This window comes from Lycorma delicatula, chromosome 1, assembly GCF_047948215.1.
Source record: "Lycorma delicatula isolate Av1 chromosome 1, ASM4794821v1, whole genome shotgun sequence".
NCBI lineage: Eukaryota > Metazoa > Arthropoda > Insecta > Hemiptera > Fulgoridae > Lycorma > Lycorma delicatula.
The window spans coordinates 95074429-95098080 of NC_134455.1; the positions used below are offsets into that span (position 1 = coordinate 95074429).

At 27.7% G+C, this 23652-nt stretch overlaps 1 protein-coding gene across 2 annotated transcripts in view; it reads left to right on the forward strand.

Moving 5' to 3' along the window:
* LOC142320354 (brefeldin A-inhibited guanine nucleotide-exchange protein 3) overlaps positions 1-23652 on the forward strand; it is a 153928-nt gene that overhangs the window by 39879 nt on the left and 90397 nt on the right. For both annotated transcript variants that reach the window (XR_012755356.1, XM_075358063.1), the window contains exons 8-13: positions 1926-2023; positions 6090-6274; positions 8840-9042; positions 10085-10192; positions 18410-18557; positions 21330-21490. Coding sequence is in view for 1 of the 2 variants with exons in the window: in XM_075358063.1 (XP_075214178.1) it covers positions 1926-2023; positions 6090-6274; positions 8840-9042; positions 10085-10192; positions 18410-18557; positions 21330-21490 (903 nt within the window). In the remaining variant the exon portion in view is untranslated. The remainder of the gene's footprint in view (positions 1-1925; positions 2024-6089; positions 6275-8839; positions 9043-10084; positions 10193-18409; positions 18558-21329; positions 21491-23652) is intronic.

The window sequence follows — 23652 nt, forward strand, 5'->3', positions numbered from 1 at the left end:
TAGAATATAATTTCAAAATTTGTGGGTTTTACAAAAAAATATGTACATAAAAAGGTGACAGTTATGTTAATTTAGGTTTTTAACATATGTATGTTAATGAATGTTGCCTTCTTTTTCTAGTTGAACAGATTGCAATGTACACATCAGAAATATATAAAATATACTAAAAGGTTTATAGCCCAATTTTATCCATTGTTAATGTTTTTTTAAAAGTCTTTAAATATTTGAGTATACTTTTCATTTGTCTTGTTTGTTTTCTTTAGCTTAAGAGAGTTTGGAGGACCTTCAATTTTAATGACTTATCATGATTTCTTGGTTGTAATGAAAACAGTAATATACTTTCAGCTTTTATCACCTGCTATGCTCTTAAGAAAATTAGAATCATTTGTTGTACAATGCAGCATTTGTGTCAATTTTGAGCCATTTACAAAGTTGAAAGAAGTCTAAGTATACATTCTTCAGCAACTTGCCTATACACAAATCATTAGTTAAAACTGTGAGTACTGAACCTTCAAGAGTCAACATATCAGAAATCTTGGAATATCAGTGCTTTTTTATAATTAAATTTCTTACTTTCAAGAACAGTATTAGTGCTTGTTTACATTTCATCAAAATGTTGATCACTTTCCACAATGTTTGTAGTTTTATAACAATTTTTTTTTTAATTTACCCTCTGATGGTTAGCCATGTCCTTAAAAAAGTTCCAAGGTCATATGTGTTACCCCATATTCCAGTGTAACATTTTCTGCTCTTTTCATTGGTGGGGTCAAAAATAGGCCATTCCATTTGAAAAAAAATTATGTTAACCTTGAAATAAGGTCAAGGTCAAATCCAGGGTCACCATGAGGTGTCCCCATCAGTCTGAGTAAATTTGTTTATGTTATAGTTTAGTATTGTGTACAGTTTATGAAAAAAATGCCTAGGGTGATTAAAATTAAACATCCCATGTAGTTTTGCTTAGTATAGTAATAAGTAAGAAAAGCAGTATAGTAGTGGTGGTACAAGTTATAGATTATGTTTAATTTACTAAGCACTTGTCACTGTTGATATTAATACAATTGTACAAAATAAAGTTCCACTTACCAACAATTTTAAAAGTATATATCTGAACACTTTCAGAATCATTACTCCATCATCAGGGATTTTCCGAAACATTTTAATTCAAATTCAAGTGTAAAATTGTGTTTAAATTAAATTTGTTGCATTCATAATAGTCGGTTGTCAAAAAATAAAATTAAATTGTACGTCAATAAGACCATAACGTCATATTCGTAAGATGTTTGCAACTATTATTACAAAAGATAATACTATTATGAGCGTAATAACATAGTACTATTATGAACATAGTATTATTATAACGTATGACTTTTATTAGTGTACTATTATGAACGTAGTTATGGACTATTATGAACGTAATAATTTTAATACAATTATACATTTCAATTTGAATTAACATCTCTTGGAAAATCCCTGATGATGGAGTAATGGTTCTGAAAGTACTTGGTTATACACTTTTAAAATTGTTGGTAAGTGGAACTGTATTTTATACAATTATAGATTATGTGATTTGTTTATCTACCAGTTGTAATATTGACAAAATGTAGCATCTTCAAAGTTACTGAATCGAGACATAGTAGAAAAATTTAAATAAATAAATATATTTAAATTCATTAAATAAATTACCCAGTACATAATATTGAGATAAGACATATTTTACATTAATTTTTTATGAAAGTACTTTTATGAGGAATAATATAAAATTAAAATGATGATTAATTTTAGTAAAATAAATAAATAAATATATATATATATATATATATATATATATATATATACACACACACACACACACACATTTATTTTGTTTTTCTAGGTGGTGTAATCATAGGTAGATAAGTGTAACTATTTTTATTCTTTTGTTCTAGTTATTACGAAGTCCAAGTCGTATGGTTGATTTTGCTGGACCATTGCTTGTTGAAGATGACAAATCATGTCAACAAAGTGATATGGCACTTACTCGTCTGTAAGTAGTATTTCAGATTATTATTTTGTAATACCTGAACACCAGTGAAGAGTATGATTAATAAAGTGGTATTTTTTATCATATGAAATCCCTTTTTGTTAGTAGTTATTGTAAGTGTTTTTCAAACTATTAGATAGTATTTTTGTTAATCTTTTTGAACTGGATATTATTTAATTCAAATTTTTTTGTAACTTTGATGTTTTCTTAGTTACAATAGATATAATTAAAGGGAAGTTAGTGAAATAATGACTGTTATCTTCTTTGGTGTACAGGTACTGATGTATTGCTTACTATCAAGTATTTTATAAAGAGTTAAATGAATATAAGCTATATTGCACACTGCAGAGTTTCATAATCAAAATCACTTACTAGTACCTAATTTACTCTGCTAAATGACATAGATGCTTATAATTAGGCTTGAATATAATTTTTTTAAACTGATTTTTGAAACCGAACATTTATGTAAGATATGTTGTTGTAATTTCTAGAAACAGACACTTTACACTTAAAAGAGTTAGAGGAACTCACCATCTCTTTATCACAATTATTGTCTTTAGCATCAGTATAAACTTTATTATTACCTTATCTTAAATAGAGGAATCACTAAAATCAATGATTTTAACAATTTATCAATTTAGGTTAAATTTTTTTAACATGGCATCTTTGGTATTTTATATATAAAATATAATAAATAATAAGATTCAGATTACCAACAATATAAAAAATTAAAACCTATCCAACTGTTTTCGGATCTTCATCCATCCTCAGGGATATCCATATGATTAAATATAAAAAAATATTTCTCTTTATACAACATACATTTAAAATGAAATAAAATAAAATAATCAACATTTTTTATTCACAATTGATCGTCAAAAAAGTATTAAAACTACTGTACTTTTAATACATGACGATCAATTGTTATGAATATAAAATTTTGTTTATTTTATTTTATTAATTTTAAATGTATGTCGTATAATTTTTTTTTAATTTAATCATATGGATATCCCTGAGGATAGATGAAGATCTGAAAGTGCTTGGATAGGTTTTAAATTTTATATTGTTGGTAAGCTGAACCTTTTTTTTTCTTTTCAAATAGCCCATTTAGAGGGGATGCTTAATCAACTTTTTAGCCCATGCTTCTTTCATTTTTCTAGAGTGGTGTTCTTTGTCTTCTTGAGTCCATTTTCTCCCTCTTCTACAAGTGAGTTTTTTCCTCTCCTGAAACTCTAATTCCTGTATTGTTTTTGTGGATGTTGCTCTGTCTTTTAAAATGTCTGAGGCTATTGAATTATTTACTAGGTCATTGTCTATTTCTTTAAGCCAGGTTATCTTGTTCTTGTGAGTGTTTAGTAGGGTGAAGATCTGTTTTGTTAGTCTGGTGTTCTCCATTCTGTATATGTGTCCATAGAATTGCAGTCTTCTTTTCCTGATTACATCTGTTATTTTTTTCTATTTTGGAATATAGCTCTTGGTTTGATCTTTGTTTATAATCTAGTCCGGTGTTGTTTTTTGGGCCTAATATTTTCCGTAAGATTCTTCTCCCTGTTTTCTCTATATCCTGTACTTTATGTAGTTTCAGCGTTTCTGCCACATATAGTACTTCTGGTCTAACTACTTTTTGGTAGTGTCTTAGTTTGGTGTTCCAGGAAAGGGATTTCTTGTTGTAGGTATTCTTCATGATATCTGTTTTCTAGAGCTATTTTTTCACTATTGTTTTGTGTTATCCATTCTCCTAGGTATTTAAAACTGTCAGTTCTGGCAGTTTTATTTCTGTTTATTTTAAGATGTTGTGGCACGTTCTTGATGTTTGTAATGTATTGTGTTTTCTCAAAGGAGATCTGTAAGCCAGCCTTAGCTGCTTGTCTTTGGAGTTCTGTTATTTGTTCTTGCGCATATTCTATTGTATCGGTGATTAACGCCATATCATCAGCAAAAGCTAAGCAGTCTATAACAACTTTCTTGTTTTTTGTTCCGAGATGTAGGCCTTTGGTGTTAATCGTCTTTCTCCATTCTCTAACTATCTTCTCTAAAACGCAATTGAACAATAATAGTGGTAAGCCATCTCCTTGTCTTACTCCTGTTTTAATTTTAAACTGTTCTGAGAGTTCTCCCATGAATTTAAATTTGGGGGTGATGTTTGTTAATGTGGCTGTGATCAACTCTGTAGTTTTACTGTCCAGTTCCAGTTCTCTTAAAATGTTGATTAATGTGTCTGTCTATAGAATCATAGGCCTTCTTAAAGTCAATGAAAGTTATGACATACTTTAAATTTTTGATTCTTTTAATATCCATCAGGCTTCTAAGGTTTAGTATTTGTTCTACGCATGACCTGCCCTTCCTAAACCCTCCCTGATATTCACCCAGTTGTGGGTCAAGTGTTGTCTCAGTCCTGTTTAAGAGTGCTTTGAAGATTTTATAAGTTACGGGTAGTAAGGATATTCCTCTGTAATTGTTTGGGTTTATTTTGTCGCCTTTCTTATGTAATGGATGTATTAACGCCGCAGTCCAATCATCTGGAAGTTTGTTTGTTTTCCAGATCTCCTGTAAACTCTCTGTCAGGCATTTTATCATACTGTAACTGGAGTGTTTCCACAGTTCTGCGACTATGTTGTCTTCGCCTGATGCTTTATTGATTTTTAATTGTTTGATGATATCCTTGACTTCTTCTTGAGTTGGTGGTTTCAAGTCAGGTGGACTCTTAATTTCTTAATAATAAAGCTGAACCTTTATTATTTATATTTTATTTTAAATTTATCAATTTGCAAATTTACAACTTATTACTGCTAGGTTTATATAAATTAACCAGTAAAATTTCAAGTATTAATAAACTGTTAAAATACATTAATGATACCAATTATGTTACTATAAACCTAGAGATGTATTATTATGTTATCGGTGTTGTAAATGCTAATTTCAATCTTGTAGAGGACTTGTAGCATTTAATGTGTCTTTGGAACAATATATATTCTGGAGCATTGTTTGAAGATTGTGTTTGATATGTAATGGTTTTTTCTTTGATATTCTGAACCTTTGATATTCTTTGATTTACTGGCACTATGTAACAGTTATTTAAATAATGAATCGCTGAAGATGATTGCACAGATGACTTCAAAATATGTATGACTTAAAACTGTTTTAAAATAATTTTTTATAAAAAAATTTGGTTCAGCTTGTTATAGAAGTTAATATTTTTAAATTCTGTTTGGTTATATATCACTGTATTGAAATTAGTGATAGTACTCCATTGAAGTAGTAATAGTAATGTTGAAAATGGTTATCACTCAGTATAATTTTATTCCTAAAAAACACTGCACTTTTCAAAATTATGTTGAATGAGACCTGAATGGTTGTTTAATTTCATATTAACCATGATTAAATAAGAATGTAATGTTTGGAGATGAAAATTATTTTCCGGTCAGGACCTAAAAAGTTTAATTTTGTCATGTAATTAACTTTCAAACATAACTAGTATAACAGGTACTGTAAAATACTTGTGGTGTAGAATTATTACTTAAAAATTATAGATTACAACTTAATCATATATTACAGCTCTGTGCTCAGCATGATATCATTTTATTGTTTGTTTTACTCAGTATGACAAAAGAAAGTTTTAATTTATTATCACTATATTATATATATATATATATGTTTTTGTTACTTTACACTGCTACAAAACACCGTTAGTGGTTTTACTGAAGAAATGTGTATTTGATGGATTATAAAGTTAGTATGATTTTTTTTAGTTTTTTAAAAAACAATTCAACTGAACGTTGTATTTATGGTTTTTAAATTTAGCATTAACTAGTTTGTAAAACTGATTTCATTCTTTAATCTTTTTTTAATAAAAACTTCATTCTGTATTAGGGTCATCAAAAAGTCTATTTGCAAAATTTAATCTATATTCAAATTTTATCAAGGTATATTGTAATGATACTGGAAACTCTTGAATTAAAAGGAAATAGTCCAATAATTTAAATTATTTTATTATAGTTTTATTTTGACTTTTATTATGCTGAATTTTATAATGTTTTGCGGTTATTAAATTATTTTTTATTATTTACAGTGTGATGGATTCTATTGAAGAATGTAGCCGTTGCAGTGATCCTGCTATTTTAAATGCAAGTGTTTCTTGTATTGTAGCTATGTTGACCACACTTCAGGAACTTGCTACTGGAAAAGGCATACCAGAAAAATATATTGAAAAGATAAATTCTACATTTACATCTTTACGACAGTGTGATTATAGAGGTAGTCTAGTAAAATAGTAATAATTTATAAAATGTTTTTCAAAAACAAAAATGTAGTAAATGAGATCTGTTCAGAAAGTATTTGGTGATAGGATTGCAAAACAAGAATATCTCGTTTATTCAATTTTAGTCTTACCTACTTCACAGTATGATCCTTTTGTCTCAGTACACCTTTTCTTTGTCCAAAACATTTCTGGAGTTATAATTTTGGAGTGGCATTGTTCATTAATTTCTTCTGAAGTAGTTGTTTAAAATTAGACAGCTTTTCAAAGATTTAAAAAAATTGTATAACCCTTTGTTTAGATGATTGCACATTGTTCTTGTTTTTGTCACTGGTGTATTTGTTTTTTCTTTACATAAAACGTCATTCTGTGTTTAAAATTCTTTATGCCCTTTAATTGAATAAACTAAGTGTTTTACTAATAAAGGTAGGATTTGCTTTTAACATAAGATTATGAGCCTAAAGTGAATTTTTTTTCTGGAATATTAATGAAAATATTACCAAAGATAGCAACAGTGGTAATGATACAGTTACCATTGTTCACAGCTGACAGTTTTCACATTTCTGAAGTTTTAATTGTTTTAGAAGAGAAAGAGAATGAAATGGCTAAACAAGGGAAGGATAAACTTGAAGAAATATAAAAAAGCAATTAGAAAGCAAGGTCAGTCATTGTGTACAATGTGTTATGAACAAAAATTTGGGATATATTTAGGATGCTAAAACACCAAAACAGATGATTTAATCTTTGAAAGCAATTTTTGAAAGAAAATGTATCATTTGTAAATTAAGAAAAATTGTTAATATTAAACTAAAAGGGAATTGTCAGTGAAGAACCTTTTGTTTAGTTTGATGTGTGAAAGCTTTTTTGTGTTTGTTTTTTTAAATAATTCTAATTTTTATTAAATAAAAAATAAGGCTTTAATAAATGTGTTTGTTTGTAGGACTGTATTTAACATGTAAATTTTAGTAAACATGATTTGATTAAAGAGAATCTTGATCTGCTGTTTGTGAAGGGCCATTATGCTGCTACTTACAGTCATTATAGATACAATAGGTAGTGAATTCTACAGATTGGTTGTACATTGTATTTGACATGGCAGATAAATTTACATTTTCAGATTAATTAGATTTATTAAAGGGTATAGGTGAATAAACAGAATAAACATGATGGAAATTATTTACTAAAAAATAAAATTCATTTTTCATTTTTAATACTCAGAAAATTATGAGCCTATAGAAAATTATGTTTCCTTGTATAAGTGAACAGTTTTGAACACATTTTAATATGCTTAAAAAATATAACTAGTTGATCTGATAAAATGCTTAGTATTATGCAGTGTTCTCAGCTTTCTAGTAGCTTAAATTGCAATTGGTTGACTACAGTAAACTGTTTATTTTGGTTTCTTCCATTAGAAAGTAGCTGAACATGAATCTCAGCTCAAGGGCACCACAAGCCCCTCGAGTTGATCTATTCTCTGAAGATATTATTCAACAGTATTCACAATCAGATAACTGTACATAGTTGGCACTGTGTTGTTGAAACCAAACATAATAACTAATGTCTGATTCTGTCAGTTGACTAATAAATTGATTAAAATTTTTAGAACAGTATTTCACAATTAACTATTTCTTTAAAGAGTTGTAGCAATAATCTAGTATTTTTCTTGTATTATTTTACCCTTCTCATCCCTTATAAAAATATGTGTGTGCAGTATGTGCAGCATGTTAGGTCTTAATAGTGTTATTTATAGCCAAAAGTTTGATATCTGAAAAATCAAACCTATACTCAAACTTTTAGTTTTAGTTAAAAGAGTATCTTATAAACCTTAAAGGATTTCAGATGATCAAAGTCCTGTATTCTGTGAACTAGTGCATCCAGAAAAAACAAGGTTTGTTTAAAAAGAATGTGACATCAAGTATATTTCAGAACAAAAAAAAAAATCTTGTATAAAGAATTTTAACTAAGAAATATTATTTAATTTAAACATGGCTTGTGGCTTTCCAAATTCAGTGCTTGATCTATCTGTGTTACTGAATGAAAAAAATTGGATTACACCACCAATTAATAAATATTAAATTCAATTTATTGTTACCCAAATAAATAATAAATTATTGTTCCATTATTAGAAGGATGGTGTTTGTTAGAGCTTCACTTTAAAAATCTTTAAATTATATTAATGCAATCTTCTAATTAACACTTGCTTCTAAAGTATATTTTCAGATGTTTAATTTAGCGTATTTAGATTTATACTTCTGAATGAACTGGAATTACATTTTTTGGTACTTAGAAAGTGAAATGTAAATAGCTTTTGATTAATAAAAGTGTAAATCGTATCTTAATATGCTCCTCTAGAAATGATTTCTTAAATTGGGAAAAAAACAAAATTAATACTGCTGTGAAATAAACTGTAAACCTAACACAAGAATTTCATAATTTGATCCATACCAGATACATTTTTTATTATTTTGTCTTTTTTTTGTAATTAATTCAGCAATAGTGAATAGTGGTAGTATTAATATTTTTGTGATTTTTTTATGTAGTTTAATCAAACTTTTTTCATGTAGGACCAGTGACATATGAAAGTATGGCAAGACTTCCAAGATTGTATCGTGAATGTATGGAAAGAGAAATGGCTGGTGATTTAAGTGATGCTGATGGTGAAAGTAATGCTGGTAGTAGTAGCAGTAGTAGTGGAATTCTTAGTAGTGTGCAATCGTCTGGACAGACTGAGGGCCCTGAAGAAGATTTTCGTCTTGATGATTCAGATGTAAGAAAATTATGACTCCTGGTTATTGTAATGATAATTTTTTCGTTTTCAAGTGTATTTTATAATAAAATAACTTCATCAGTTGTTAAATTAGATTAAATATTGACTAAACCAGTATATTAGCTTCTTTTTTAATACACACACGTAAACTCTTCGCTGCACAATAAAAATTAAAAAAAGATAAAAATTTCTATTTGTTACAGTACGGTATGTAAATAAAGACAGAAATCCTGAACACTATTTTACCAAGGTAAATACAATTTAAAGAACAAAACAAACTATCTTAATAAAAAATCACTAAGCCACTGAAATGCTTGAACTAAACTGCTCTGACTACACAAAGCTCTACTGCGGACTAACAGAATGCAGTTCCAAACAAAATTACAATGAATCCATAACATAGAATCAACATTTGTGTACCACCAAATAGAAATAAATCGCAAATATATAAACATTAAAAATCCATTTGGTATTATAAGTAAGATATTCCATATTTACATAAAAAGGACCACATCTCAACATACTTGAATTTTATGAGCTATAAAACACATAAAACAATTACATTAAATGAGCAGACACATTTAAAATCTAATACTCATTGCAAATGACCAAAACAATTTTCTTCCTAAATAAAGTAAAAAATAATCAGAAGTACCAGAAATAACATAAACATTTAAAAAATTCATAACATAAAAAGTCTGCAAAATATATGAATATATAAAATATTCCTCTCTGTGGTTATTGGAGAATATTGTTATTTTGAATTGTTCATTGCTCACTCACTGCTGAACACTCAGGTAGTTGTTCCCTCTCTGTATTGTGGGAGAGGGGGGCCAAGGTTCAAATTCCTATTACATCCCACTTACTTCCTCTGAACTTACATAAATTACTTTTAATAAATAATCATTTTGTTTGTTTTTTGATTCATTTTAAATGAATTCTCATTTTATTTATTTATTTTTTTTTTAATTTATATAATACTAAAATAAATCAGGGTTCTACATTTACTAGATTAATTTTTAATATAAATATTTTGTTTTAGATGGAAGAACTGGTTGCAGAAGCTGAAAGAAAGAAAGAAGAAAGAGAAGCTTTGAGATTAGAAAAATTGCCTAAAACACTCCATTCTGATGAAGCACCATCTGCTGCTGTCAGTAATTTTGTTTTAAGATGTGAAATGATAAATTAAATTGTACAGAAAATGATTGTGTTTTATCCATTAATGTTGCAGCTTATAAGAATAATTTTAATATAATATTCTCTTACTGCAAGCTAATGAGACTTAACCTCCATTTATGAAAATGCTTGACCAGTTTAACTGAATATTAGGAAAAATATATGAAACTTGTGATAGTGTAATAAAAACAGGACTAATAAAAATAATTATGTTTAGACTAATAATTTTTTATATTAATTAAATTTGTTTTCTGAATGAAGGTTGGTATTTGAAAATATATTAGTTGAAATTTTTAGTAGGTAAAAACTGGAAGCTTGTATGGGATTTTAAAGGGTTTTTTTTTGGATGAAGAACAGAATTGCTATTGTTCTGCTATGGAGATTGAAATTTTAAAGCACACTTAAAGTCCCAGATTGAAATTCACAAAAATTCAGCAATTTGTTGTAAATGTATTTGTAAAATTCTGATTTTTTTTTTGTAGAACTTACTACTGTAAAAATCTTCATTGTGACTATATCTTCATTTATTTTATATCTCTTCTACTGAAGAAGACCTGTACTTAGAATGATACTTTATAGAGAAAATAAAATTTCCTGCAGATCTTTTTCTTTATGTATAAAACCTTATGGTAGACCATGATTTTGATTATTTCCATTTATATTTGCATTAAACAGCGTACAAAATATTTATTTTCTTTAAAGTAAAAATTAGAATAAAATTATGCTTCAGTAATGTATTTATGATAAACTGGCTTAGTGTTATTGACTCATCCATCTGACCGAAAAAATTGTCATAAAACTTTAAAAGTGCCATTTTCTAAGCCATGAAAGAATGTGAAGATCAAATATTGTACCACTGGCTAGCTTTACTCATGTTTTAAAAATAAATAATACTCAATTTGTAAGCCAAGCAGGGATTTCACCAAGGCTGGTTTTAATATTTCAGTCTGAAAAAAAATAAAAGCATTGAAGTAACTTAACTTTTAGTTACAAAAAGGGGTAGTTTGATCTTTTTTTTTTTGCAAACACCTGGATATTATAATGTATATAACTTATTTATCCATTTTATGACATAGTTTGCAATTGACTATAAGATTGGCATATTTGAATCTTTATAAGGATAGAATTTTATAAATTTTACTATACAGGAAACTCTATTTATAAATGAAGAAGGATGTTTTTGTTCAGAAGTGATTAGATTATTTAAAGACTTAGATAATACCAAACCTGATCCACATCAAAACAATAAAATAAACTTTTATTATATGAATAATTCCTTATATTTATTTATACATTAAATTATTTAACTAATTGCATTAAAATATTAAATAATGTAGTCAAGTATTCTAATCATTAATTTTATTAATAATTTTCAACAAGTGAACAGCTCATTATTGAATTAAATTCAATAATTATATACTCACTTTTATCACTTACTCAAATAGTAATTTCAATTACTCACTTTTTGTTTTGGGTTTTGATTATGATTTCAGATTTGAATTAAACATCATTAGAGGATTACAAAAATACTCTAATGTCCGCAATCGGTCATTGGGTTCATTTCAAAATGAAATTATATAAAATTAAAAATTTTATAGTAATCATTATATAACAATGTAAGCTATCAAGTTGGTTCAAATGAAATAATGTAAGATGTACTAAATGCATAAAATATATAAATATCAATTTTGTAAATTAAGTGTAAGTCCCCAAAATGACAGAAAAACTGCCTTTTTAATAATTGAAAAAAAAATGCCACAAAACTGCCACAGCATGAGATAAATAAATTATATTTAAATAAATTAACAATTAATATAATCCACCTTACCAGCACATTGACTGGTAAGGTGGATTATGTTAATTATTAATTTATCTATTTAACTTATCAACAGAACCATGTGTGAGAAATTAAATTATATTTACTTAGCGTGTGTTGGACCCCAATATAGATTTATTAAAAACATAACTAACTCGTTTGCACCATCTGCATTCTATTAAAATAAAAAAAAAATATTTTTATTTAAAATTAGAAAAATAACTTTTTAACTGTAACAGATACTGAAAAGGAACAAAAGTCGTATAAGGTCATAAATTATGATTTAATGTAATATGTGAGTTCTGATTTGATTGGCTGCCAAATAATGATCACGTGACCTAAGGGAATTTAAAAAATAAATGTAATCCCTTAAATACTTTTGTAACCGTAATATATAATATTAACATTATTGACATTATTCAACTAATTATCTTATAGAGATGTATATTAAATGTTATAATTAAATATATACATATATAAATGGGTGGTGAAAAGTAACTTACATCCTCCACTAACTTTTTTTTTGTAATTAAAATAACTGGATGCAGTTTGTGGCATTTTTCCTTGTATTAAGGGGCTACTTCAATGAATGTATATTCACTCTTTTTGATTTATATGGCATAGGGGGGAGGTAAAAGATTTTAAACGGGATGATTGGTCATTTGATATATCATTTTAAAGAGTTCAATGAGGTGAGAAAATTGATACAATTAAAACTAAATTCTGATTGCCCAAACCAAAATTGCGACCAACAACGTGCTTGCTTCGGATAGCTAGAACTAAAGTTGCATGCTTACCTTTAATTTTTTTGTTATTTGAGGTATCCCAATCCTTTCTTTGAAAATTTTCTCTGATAGGAGAGGCTAACTCAGTATTCCCAATTTAGATTATTCAACCTTCAGTTAGGGCAGTGGGCAGGGGTGGCTAAAAACTTTTGTCGTGATGCATTTTTTAAAGGGTTTTGTGATACAAGCAAAACAGTATCAAAAAAATTAAATTCTGACTATTTAAACCAAAACAGCAACCATGAATGTCATTAAATAAATTAAAAATTGAAAAAAATAATTATTAAAATTTTTCAAATACTTCTTTTAATTAAACTTTTAGTCTTGAAGAATTTTATTTAAATAAATAACTGATAACCTCATATTAAATGTTCAAATTGTCCCTATTCCTCCATGTAGTAATGCAGATGCTGCTCGAAAGCTTCTCTCACATTGTTAAAAGGTTTCTGGAGAAATCTTTGTTTATTCTATCTCAATTCTATAAGAGAAGTTGGCTATGTGCTATGAATGGTTGATTTTAAATGTCCACAGAAAGCAATCAAGGGGGTTCAGGTCAGGTGACCTCGCTGGTCAACCTTTTTTTTTTAACCGTCGGGACCACCGTTAGGTATTGCTTCTTCAGAAAATGAGATGAATGATTTGTAGTGTGTATGAAAATGCCAATGGCTGATCTGGGTCAACCTGCCCAACAATTAGGAAACTGCTGGTTCAATGCATTTCTCACATTGCAAGAGCAGTGTGGACGAGCACCACCTAACTGGAAAAACAGATTTTCTCTCACAAATAATGGTTGCCCATCAGTTTAGTAATCAGTCTAGTAATGGTTGCTATCTCAATCAGTTTGTAGAAGCTGGAAATAAATGCTCATTCAGCAAAGCACAGAACATATCACCATCTAAGTTACCATTAATGAAAAATGGTACAAGAAGTGTTACCTATTATTCCAGGCTATACATTTAACCGCTCTGGATGCTGGGTATGATTTTCACAAACCCGTGAGGGTTTTCTTGGGATCCTACCTACTATTATGAGTACCTACTATTATTTCTGTTAACAGACCCATATAAAGTAAATAGGGCCTCATTACTGAATTTAACCCTCCTATCAAAATCATCTTCAATAAATTCTTGTATTCATTGAACATTATATGGATGGTTTTTATGTTTTTTAATACTTTTTGCATTGACCTTGTAGGTAAATTACTATTTTGTGCAATCACTCTTTTGATTATTAACAGAGATTTGCTAATATTCGTTCTTCAACTACTTCATCTATACTAGGTTGGCCAGGCTTTTTATCATCTAAAATGCTGCTAGTGTGTTCAAATTTTTCTAATTAAATTTGTGACTGCAATCCTGGAAATTGTATGATTAGAATGCCTTACATTAAATGCATTAGCTGTCTTTTGTATATTTTTATTTCTCCAATTAAAAATACTATTTCTACTCTTTCTTGAATTGTAAAAAACATTGACTTTTACTAAAGTTTTTTTTTTGTGTAGATTATGGTTTTTTAACCAAGTTTTTAAGTCAGATTAAACTTTTTAAATCTAAATTAAGTTTTTTTTAAATTTTGATTTTGTTAATTTTTTTACCTTTTCTATTTTTTGAACTTAGTAATTAAACCTTTTTCAGTTTACTAATAAAAAAAATACAAAACTTCATACAAAGATAATACTAATGCAGTTACACTTCAACAATTGGTAGATACTTATCTCAAATTCAGCAATGAATATAAATTTTGAAAAATGTAACTTACCTTTGTTAATTGATGATCAGCTGTTAACATTGCCAACATATGAAATAAAAACTACTTTCTTAAAAGTTTCTTATGAAATAAAATTTTAATGTTAAAAAATGAGTAAATTAATTGTTATTTAGTTACTTTTAAATTCAAGACTATAAGTTTAATTAGAAGTATTTGAAAGATTTTAATAATTAATTTTTTCAGTTTTTGATTGTAATTTCAATTTTTAATTTGCGGTCACTATTTTGGTTTAAATAGTTAGAATTTAATTTTTTTGATACCTTTTGCTTGTGTCACAAAGACTTTTTTTAAAACAAGGTATCACATGACCATATGTTCCAACGCCAGGCTGCCAATTGGCATCATTATGTAGTTATATCTGGGGCTATTGACACCATCTGGCAGCCTAAGCATAAGTTACATACAATGCGTTCTTATGCTGGCCTTTCAGTTCAGCTGTTTACCTTTATGTGACATGTTAGTTAAATACTTAGTGTTATACATTTTTTTGTGATCCCAAGGTTTTTCTGTTATTTTTGTAATGACTAATGGTGAAATCCCAGGTCCATCTCGTTCAAGTAGACTATAATTTAAAAAATTTTCAAGCATGTTGAGGTATGTGTGTTCTGTCACAGTGGGTTTCGTGAAAAAAAATGGACCAATGATGCCATTTTTGTGCAGTCCTAACCAGATATTGACTTTCATTTTCGATTACTTTATTGATAGATTACTTTTATTGTTTTCGACTTTATGCATTACCTCTGCAGCAAACTAATATCGTAGGCAGTGATCATTAGTTTTAGTTGGAGTGAACATTTGATGGAGTTGTAACTTAGATGCTTGCAAAAGGAGCTGCTTATGAACAGTGGAACAAGGAATTTGCAGTTCGTAACTAGCCTGTCTAATTGACTTTACAGAACTGGCAGCGAATGCATCATGTACATGATCCACAGTCTCATCACTAATTGAAACTCTTGGTTTCACAAACTGTGAAACCAAGCCTCCAGCCTCTCTTTAGGTTGTATTCCACTGATGAATAGACTTGGATGGAGGAGGATCAATATTCCATTCAGTTTATGTATGTTATTGAACACGTGCAACTGATTTAAATCCTGTTAACCAAAGTTAGCAGAGTTGTGGGATCCACATCTTGACAAGCAATTAACATTGTGAGTCAGCTTGACCTGCACATGCGTTTTCTGCTGACCTTGAGAGTATGCAGATTAAATCTTGGAGATATTTCTTGTTGATTGAGCTTACATTTAAAAGATTATGACTGATTTTCTAAATATAGCACATTACTTTTGGATACCATTAGCCTGGACATCCTGTATTATACAAAATGTAATATGTAATAATCTGAGTTAAGTAGAAGTTAGAGATAATAACTTTGTTAGAAATGAATAATAATTTAGGAAACACTAATAATAAAAATGTTTGTTTGGGAAAGTCGTACTATTCTTTTCATTGGTAACTGGTTTTATATTGAAACATCTTATCTTACTTTTTATATACGTATTTAGATAATTAAAGTTTTGGTTGTATGTAAAAAACAATTAATTGAATATTTATTTATTCACGGTTAGTAAAAACTACTGTTAATTATCTTATTAGTATATTTTTGTCATAAGCAACCATATAAGAAATTTTGAAACCATGTATTAGACGCTTAATATATGATTTCTCTTCAAGTATGAATTAATTAGGTTATTTATAAAATATTTCTCTATTGTATGAAATATTTTTCTTAGTGAATTTAATATTAAACAGTTTTACTTATCACTACTGGTGTACTATTTTACCAATATATAATGTTCTCTTATGTCACACTCCAGATTGGAGTTTGAGAACACTTTACATCTGATCTTTTCTTAGCTTATAATATTATTTATTTGTGTGTAATATGCACAATTATTTTATCTTTATTGAAAAATTTAAAAAAGTGGATGATCAATAAAAAAAAAGTAGATGAAGAATATAACATATGATTGCAAATCATAAATTTCTGCATTTTTTTCTTAAATATTTTACCTCATAAAAGATATTTTCAAATCTTATACTTGTAATGACTTGCTTTAGTGATTGTGTTTGGTGGTAAGGATATTTGCCATTTTTCCCATCTCCAAAAAAACTAAAAAATACATCTGTTGAAGGCAGTTTTTGTAAATTTTTTGTGCTTTCTTGAAGATGGTTTTTGGATATTGAAAATGATTCAAATCTTTTTTATTTTCGTAAAAAAATGTAATTAAAAAGTATCATAGTCAAAACTACTGAAATTGATCACAGTAACCAGAATGATTACATTCTTCTTCTTTGCTCACAGGAATATTTTTAATGAAAGACTCTTCATCTTTTTGTACTCCTTTTTATTAATTCAATTTTTTTTTAATCAATATTTTCTTTCCATTTCTGATTTTTTTTTATTTTTTAGGTTTATTTTTAATACTCATATACTGTCTGAGAATTTTTGTTATTTGTCTGACTAGAAAATAATACTCATAAGCCAATCCAACTTGTGAAAATTTTTGTATGTAGTTCAAGCTTTATTCGTGACCAACTACAAAAATTCGATGAGTTTTTAATTTTGTAAAGTTTCTCTCGTAATCCTGCAGTAATTTTCTCCAGGCAATATAAATGACAGACGTTCTAAAGGAAAAATAATATTTTAATTTAAAAACAAATTTAATTTTTGTTTAAAACATGTCTTTTAAATTACATAGAACATTGATGATTTGAAAATATTTTATTTGTTCCTCATTGTTTGGCAATAGATTTTTGTAGTGTAATGATATACAATCTCATGACATTCTGATATTTAAAGGTTGATATTCTTATCTGTAATTTCAAGAAAAAAATTAGTTGAAAAACTTAAGTAAAATTATTAATACAATAGAATATTCATTCCAGAAAGCCATAGCTCACACTTTGTAATAATTGCTTAATATGTTTACCACATTCATTTGCTAATTTTTATAAAAATGCTGTTTCTCACTTTTTGTGTTTCTTCCAATCTGTGTTTCTTTGCAATCAATTGACATTTTCTTATACCCATATTTTAAATAAAATTAAATTTAAAAAGTAAACAATAAAACTGATTTAAAATAACTAAGAAGAAAAAAAATTATTTATTTAAATTTATATATAATTTTCCTTTTTAAATTTTGACTTTTTGAAGTGGGGATCAAATTTAAAGTGGGGTTAAGTTGTAAGTAATTTTATTTGGCTTTAACTTAAAAAAAATTGAAATTATTGAATAGAATTTGAATTTTTTAGTTTGTGCTTCTTTTTTTACTTAGTTTTATTTGTTTTTAAGGTTTATTCATTAAATATTTATTTGCATTTATAAGTTCAAAAATTGCTTTCAAAATATGTGTTTCATATTAAGAGGGGATTGAAAAGAAGTCAGGTATGGTACTTCTGCAGTGTAATTTTATGATAGAAAATTGTTTTAAGTATTTTCTGTGCACACGTACTAGAATTTATTTAATTATTTACAGTATTAAGGTCAGTTGAAATAAAGAGGAAAACTGCTCTCTCTACACGTAACTAGATTTTTAATTTTTCAGTTTTTGGAAGCCTTTTTTAACATAATTATTTTGTATTTTGTAACCAATATTTCAGTTCAAAATAATAACTCCAGAAGACCTTTAGTAGATTGGGTTTAAAATTTTCATATTAACTATAAATTAGATAAGACAGCAAAGTAGGATCGATTAATTTTAAATTGAATTTTTTGGTTCGTTAGATTTATTGATAAATTACTTGTTAATTAAAATCTGTTATTTGTCATTATAAGCAATTCTTATGATTTTATTAATTAATGAAATATGATATTGATATTTAGGTTCCATCAGAAGGTTATGATGGGGAGAGACAGAATGCTAAAGAATTTACAGCATCTTTGTTGAATCTTTTACCATCATTGCTTTCACTTCGTAGTTGTGTACAAGTAGATGAGGCTCTTCAGGAATTTTCTTCTAAGTATTGTGAAGGTATAAATTGTTTAATGTGTAAAAACTTGTGAAAATGTGTTAAATATTTCTTTTACCCCACTATATCTTCTTAAATCATTAAATTCAAAACTGAAATCGCATTTGTGTTTTATGTATCATAAATGAATAGGTGGTCTTTGAAAATAGGCAAATACATACACATGTATCTATGTGCATATATCCTTCCAGAATTTTTCAGTGCTAAAATTGTTTGTTTGGGTTAGAAGAGATCATGAATCATCATTGAGATGGGCAGAAACAAAGACATCTAAAATTTGATCCAATTAGCATACTCCCTTTTGTTCAGTAGTTATGTATAACATTGTAATGTTAATGAATTTACAATTGAGGATTATAGCAGTATAATAAATTATCAATAATAAAAATTACACTTGCTACCTTTTTTTTCTGGTGATATATGAGCGCTTTCATATTGATCACTTCATTAGCTATTATAAGAAAGCGTTTGTTAAAAAATTAAAATAGAAGTTTGTTTCATCTTCTAGGTCTTTTAATTAAATAGCAATTAAATAAGTACTGAAAAATCAGTGATAACAATTTTGTACTGGTATTATTATTAGATAAACTTAAATTAAATAATTTTACATTAAATAAATTTTATTTTTATGAAGAAAAAAAAATGAAAATGTAAGAAAATCAAGAATTTTTGTCTATTTTGCAAAGAATTCGATTCTGCAATAAAAAATATAGGTTTCTATTTAAAAAAATAATTTGACCTTGAAATGACCTTTATTTGACCTTATCAAGGACAACATAGGTTATGAACGTATTTTATCCCTTGTAATGGAAAAACTTTAATAGAAAACATTTTTTCCTAAAATTTGTAGTTTTTAAAGATGTGTCTTAATTTATTTAAATGGACACTCTGTGTATTGATTTATTTTAGATATTTTTATAATCTGTAATATTATTATTAATGAGTTTTTAATTTTTTGAAGCTATTTTCTAGAAATTAGAATTTTTTTTTTAAATAGTTATTATTAAATGTTAAAGACAGATAGAAAATTTTTCTTATTTTTTGAAAGAGTAGATATGTTTTATTGTTAAATTTATATCGGGTGATCATTTGAAAAGTTACCACATTTATTATTCAACAGCTGTCCCATCATATTTCTTTTTGCAGGCATGTATGCCATTCTTGGGGGAACCTTTTTAAAATTATTTTCAAAGGGGTGAAACCCACCCTCTCTGCTACACATACCCCAATTCAAAAATCTTAAATTGCAATGGTAACATTTAATTACATTAATTGACAACCTGAAAAGAATAATGAATTTTGGTGAAAAGAAAATTAAAATCCGCCCACTCTTTTGCTCAGTAGGTGCAAAAAACCATTTGGGGTAGTAATTTCTAAATTTTAATCCAACAAAAATAACTTTAAAATTGCGTGATGTTACTTCTTAAACCATTTGAAATAATCATAATCTGTGGATTAAAACTATGAAGATTATTTTTTAAATTACCATTACAAAATTTCACACTTAGATGTTTTCTAAATTTTCAAGGGTTGGAAACTTATTTTTTTAAAATGAGACGATGTAGTTTGTAACACCTCACTGGAAGGCTCTTTGAATGACAAGTAATTTGGTACAAATAAAATAAAAATTGGTTACTGGTATTGAAGTTATGATTAAAATTTTTTTTTTAGGTTATGTTGTGATATAGTGTTTCTGACTCAAAGCATTAGGGTCTGAAATCGTCCATTCTTCTTAAAAATATGTATTTTAGGTTTCTCCAGCAATGTAAAAATGTACCAGTAAACATAGCGTAATAAAATATAATTTCTCAATCAAACCTTTTCTTTTGTGACACGTACTGTAATTCTTTCTTTTTTTATAAGATTCCATTGTAAACATGCCTTCATAGTTTTTGCAGTTTGGCAAGATGGTATAGTGACGTGACTAGTACACTGACTTCTAGTTCAATTTTAATTCCTGGCAAGGGATTGTAGTAACAAGATTAAAAAAACTGCTAATATTAGAAGTCTTTGAAAAATAACTGATTAAGTTATAATCAAATAACAACAGATAGATGCTGTCTATGAAAATTATCTTTAGAAATATTATAATAAATAAAAAAAATATATAAATTAATGATTGGTTATTAATTGGTTAAAGCTACATTGATCTGCAAATTTAGTCACTTTCAGTGTTTTTTATTGTAAAAAATAGGGAAGAATATGTCACCCAAAAAAATATATGTTGTTTTATTTTCCAATTTTTTATTATGGATTTTTACCAAGTAAAGGCATCATTCATTCATTATTTTTTATTGTTAGGTGATTTTGAACATTGAAGCATTAAAACATGAAAGATAGAATGTAAAGGCTGAATCTTATTTAATTGGTTGGCTGTGTATACTAACGTTGTAAATTTCTGATTGCATTTTCTACCCATGCTTTTGTTACCATTTGTTTGTCACTAATAATCAGTTGATATCACTTAAAAAAAAAGTCTGCATCTATGTGTATATCATTTTATTTTGAAATGTTAAATTTAAGAAAATAATAATAATTTAGAAAGTCGGTCATTTTACAAACTTTCTGGTTTTTATACTCAAACAATTGTTGCATTATAAAGTGCCCCATAGTGTCTGTTTTTCAGTTTATAAAAATGGAAATGTAGGGGATTCTAGAGAAAAATGTATATATTAGTTGTAAAATAAGAGAATTTAATCTGTGCATGAATTATTTATGTATTTTTTTATTCAGCAGTGTCTTGATATGTTATTAATTATCTTGCAATTTTTCAGGGCTTTATTTAGATAATAAAAACTTAGAAGGGAATTGTACTCCTACTATCATAAATGCTGATGGAATCTACCTTGCCACTTACTCAGCACTTCTTCTCAACTTGAAATTAATTCATCAAGGATATTATCACCATGATTTGAAAAATGTCCCTTTAAATGAGGTAAAAGCTGCATATGAATATGTATTTAAGGGATGTAAAATTAATTTAATTTGTCTTTTGAAAATAAAAACTAAAAAATTAAATGTTATATGCTTATTATATCTGTGTTATATCAACTGGTGACTTTGACTAACACATTTATAAATTAGTTCACAAGCTCTAAGAACTAGGACTAGTAAGTTGGTCTTGCATGATACACTGGCATTCTTTTTTGCTTATAATCCATGCTAACACAGCATGTTTGTATTTTTAACTTGGCTTTTTCAAATGATTTATATGAAGTTGGTGGAGGGGAATGTATCTTATTGTACTTTTTATGTTAACTCATTTATGTTACAGTAAGTATTATTGTAAATTTTGAAGCGATAGTAGTACATAATAATTAATACGTTACCTTTTTTGTTTTATCATGTTTTATTATTCATATGAAGTAATATCATAAGGCCAAAGGAGCAACATAATATAATTTGTAGTTTACCATTGTATGCTCTACAAACAACCTTGTTTTTATTTAGAGATGTAATCAATTGTTTTTTATCACAAATATCTAGGTATGTGTGTATATTAAATATTGTGCCATTTTTATTACAGACTTATAATAAAGCTTGTAATTGTTGAATGATTGTAAATCAAATGAGATATAAGAGAGTTTCTAACCTGCACAGCACATATTGTATCTGGGGCATCTGAAACTCATCCCTCTTTTGGGTATGTACATCCTAGAAGTTGCAGGATATCCATTGTATATCCTCTCCATCCAGAGAAAATATTACAGGGTAGTTCTGCAATAGCTTGAATATCCTAAGAAAGCAGGTTGCTCCACTGATATCCTACACTCTACACTTTCCCAGGATAAATGGGATGTTCACTCAGCATCATTCTAATCCCAGAAAAACTTAAGTTTTTCTAATCTTAAGTCGATTTTTGAAATTTTTCTATTAAAAATAACAGGAATAAGATGTACCTGGGCAATTTAGATTTCTATGTTTAAAAGATGAGTAGATAAATCTTTACTTCTTAGTTACTGTGATTTTTAAAATGTTTAGTTTTTTATCTTATTGTTTAAATTGAAAATATATTATAATTTAAAAAAAAAATAGTGATAAATTCAAATCTTCAGATGTAATCCGCCTGGCACATCCAAATTACTCTGGAAAACAAAATTCTGTTTTTTGTTTGTTACAAGAATGTTAATTGCTGGATGTTATAGTATTTTTATCCTGTTTTCAAATATATAAATGGTTCTTTCTGTCAGGCATAGTTTTTTTTGTAATTACCTTTTTTTGTTCTTAGAAGAACCATTGTGATGGTAGTGTAACAGAATTATACATGCAGTTGCTACATCCCTAAAATCTGCTTCGTTTTTTATTTTCTGATGTAGTTTGCTCGTAGTTACATCAGTCTTGAGATTCCTGCAGTAGTTAGACAGCATTCTTGGATTCCATTTTCCCTGTAGCCTGTTTCCATGGTGGATATTTCCTTGTGAAAGTATTTTTCATGTTCATCACTCAAAGCTCCAATATTGGTAGGAGAGAAAACAGACAAGAATCTAAGAATTAAACACTTTAGTGACATATTACATCCAAGTGCTTTATGGTTTTTAAGAAGCTCAGTTATAAGTTCTTTGTAATTTATCTGCCTTATGATTTCCAACAAAGTTGTTTGCAACCTTTTGAAAAGATTCCACGCACCAAACTTTCAAACTGTGGCAAATTCAGTATTATTCATTAGGTTTTTTATTTGCAATCCAGTAAAAAATATTTTAACATTATTTACGTTAGGGAACTTGTTTTTTAGAAAGTGAAATCAAGTCCCATCATAATTCATTGCTTTAACAGAATTTTTCATTAAACTTAGCTTAATATGTAGAAGCGAAGTAAACTTTTTCAGGCTTTATTAGTGATGAACTCACAACATTCTTCTTTCCTACTGTCAGTGTTTCTCTTTTTTAATATAATGAATCTTCCTATCTCTGATGTCTCACTCACACAAGAAGCAACAAAATTAAGTATACCCAAGTTGTAAAGTAAGTAACAGTGCTATCACTTTCAGGTCTCCCCAATTATGTCACAAATATTTCTGTGTTAAATCATATCCAACACAAGTTTCATATTTTCATATGACTTTCATGTGAGTTGCATGAACTAAAGGGATTATGTCAT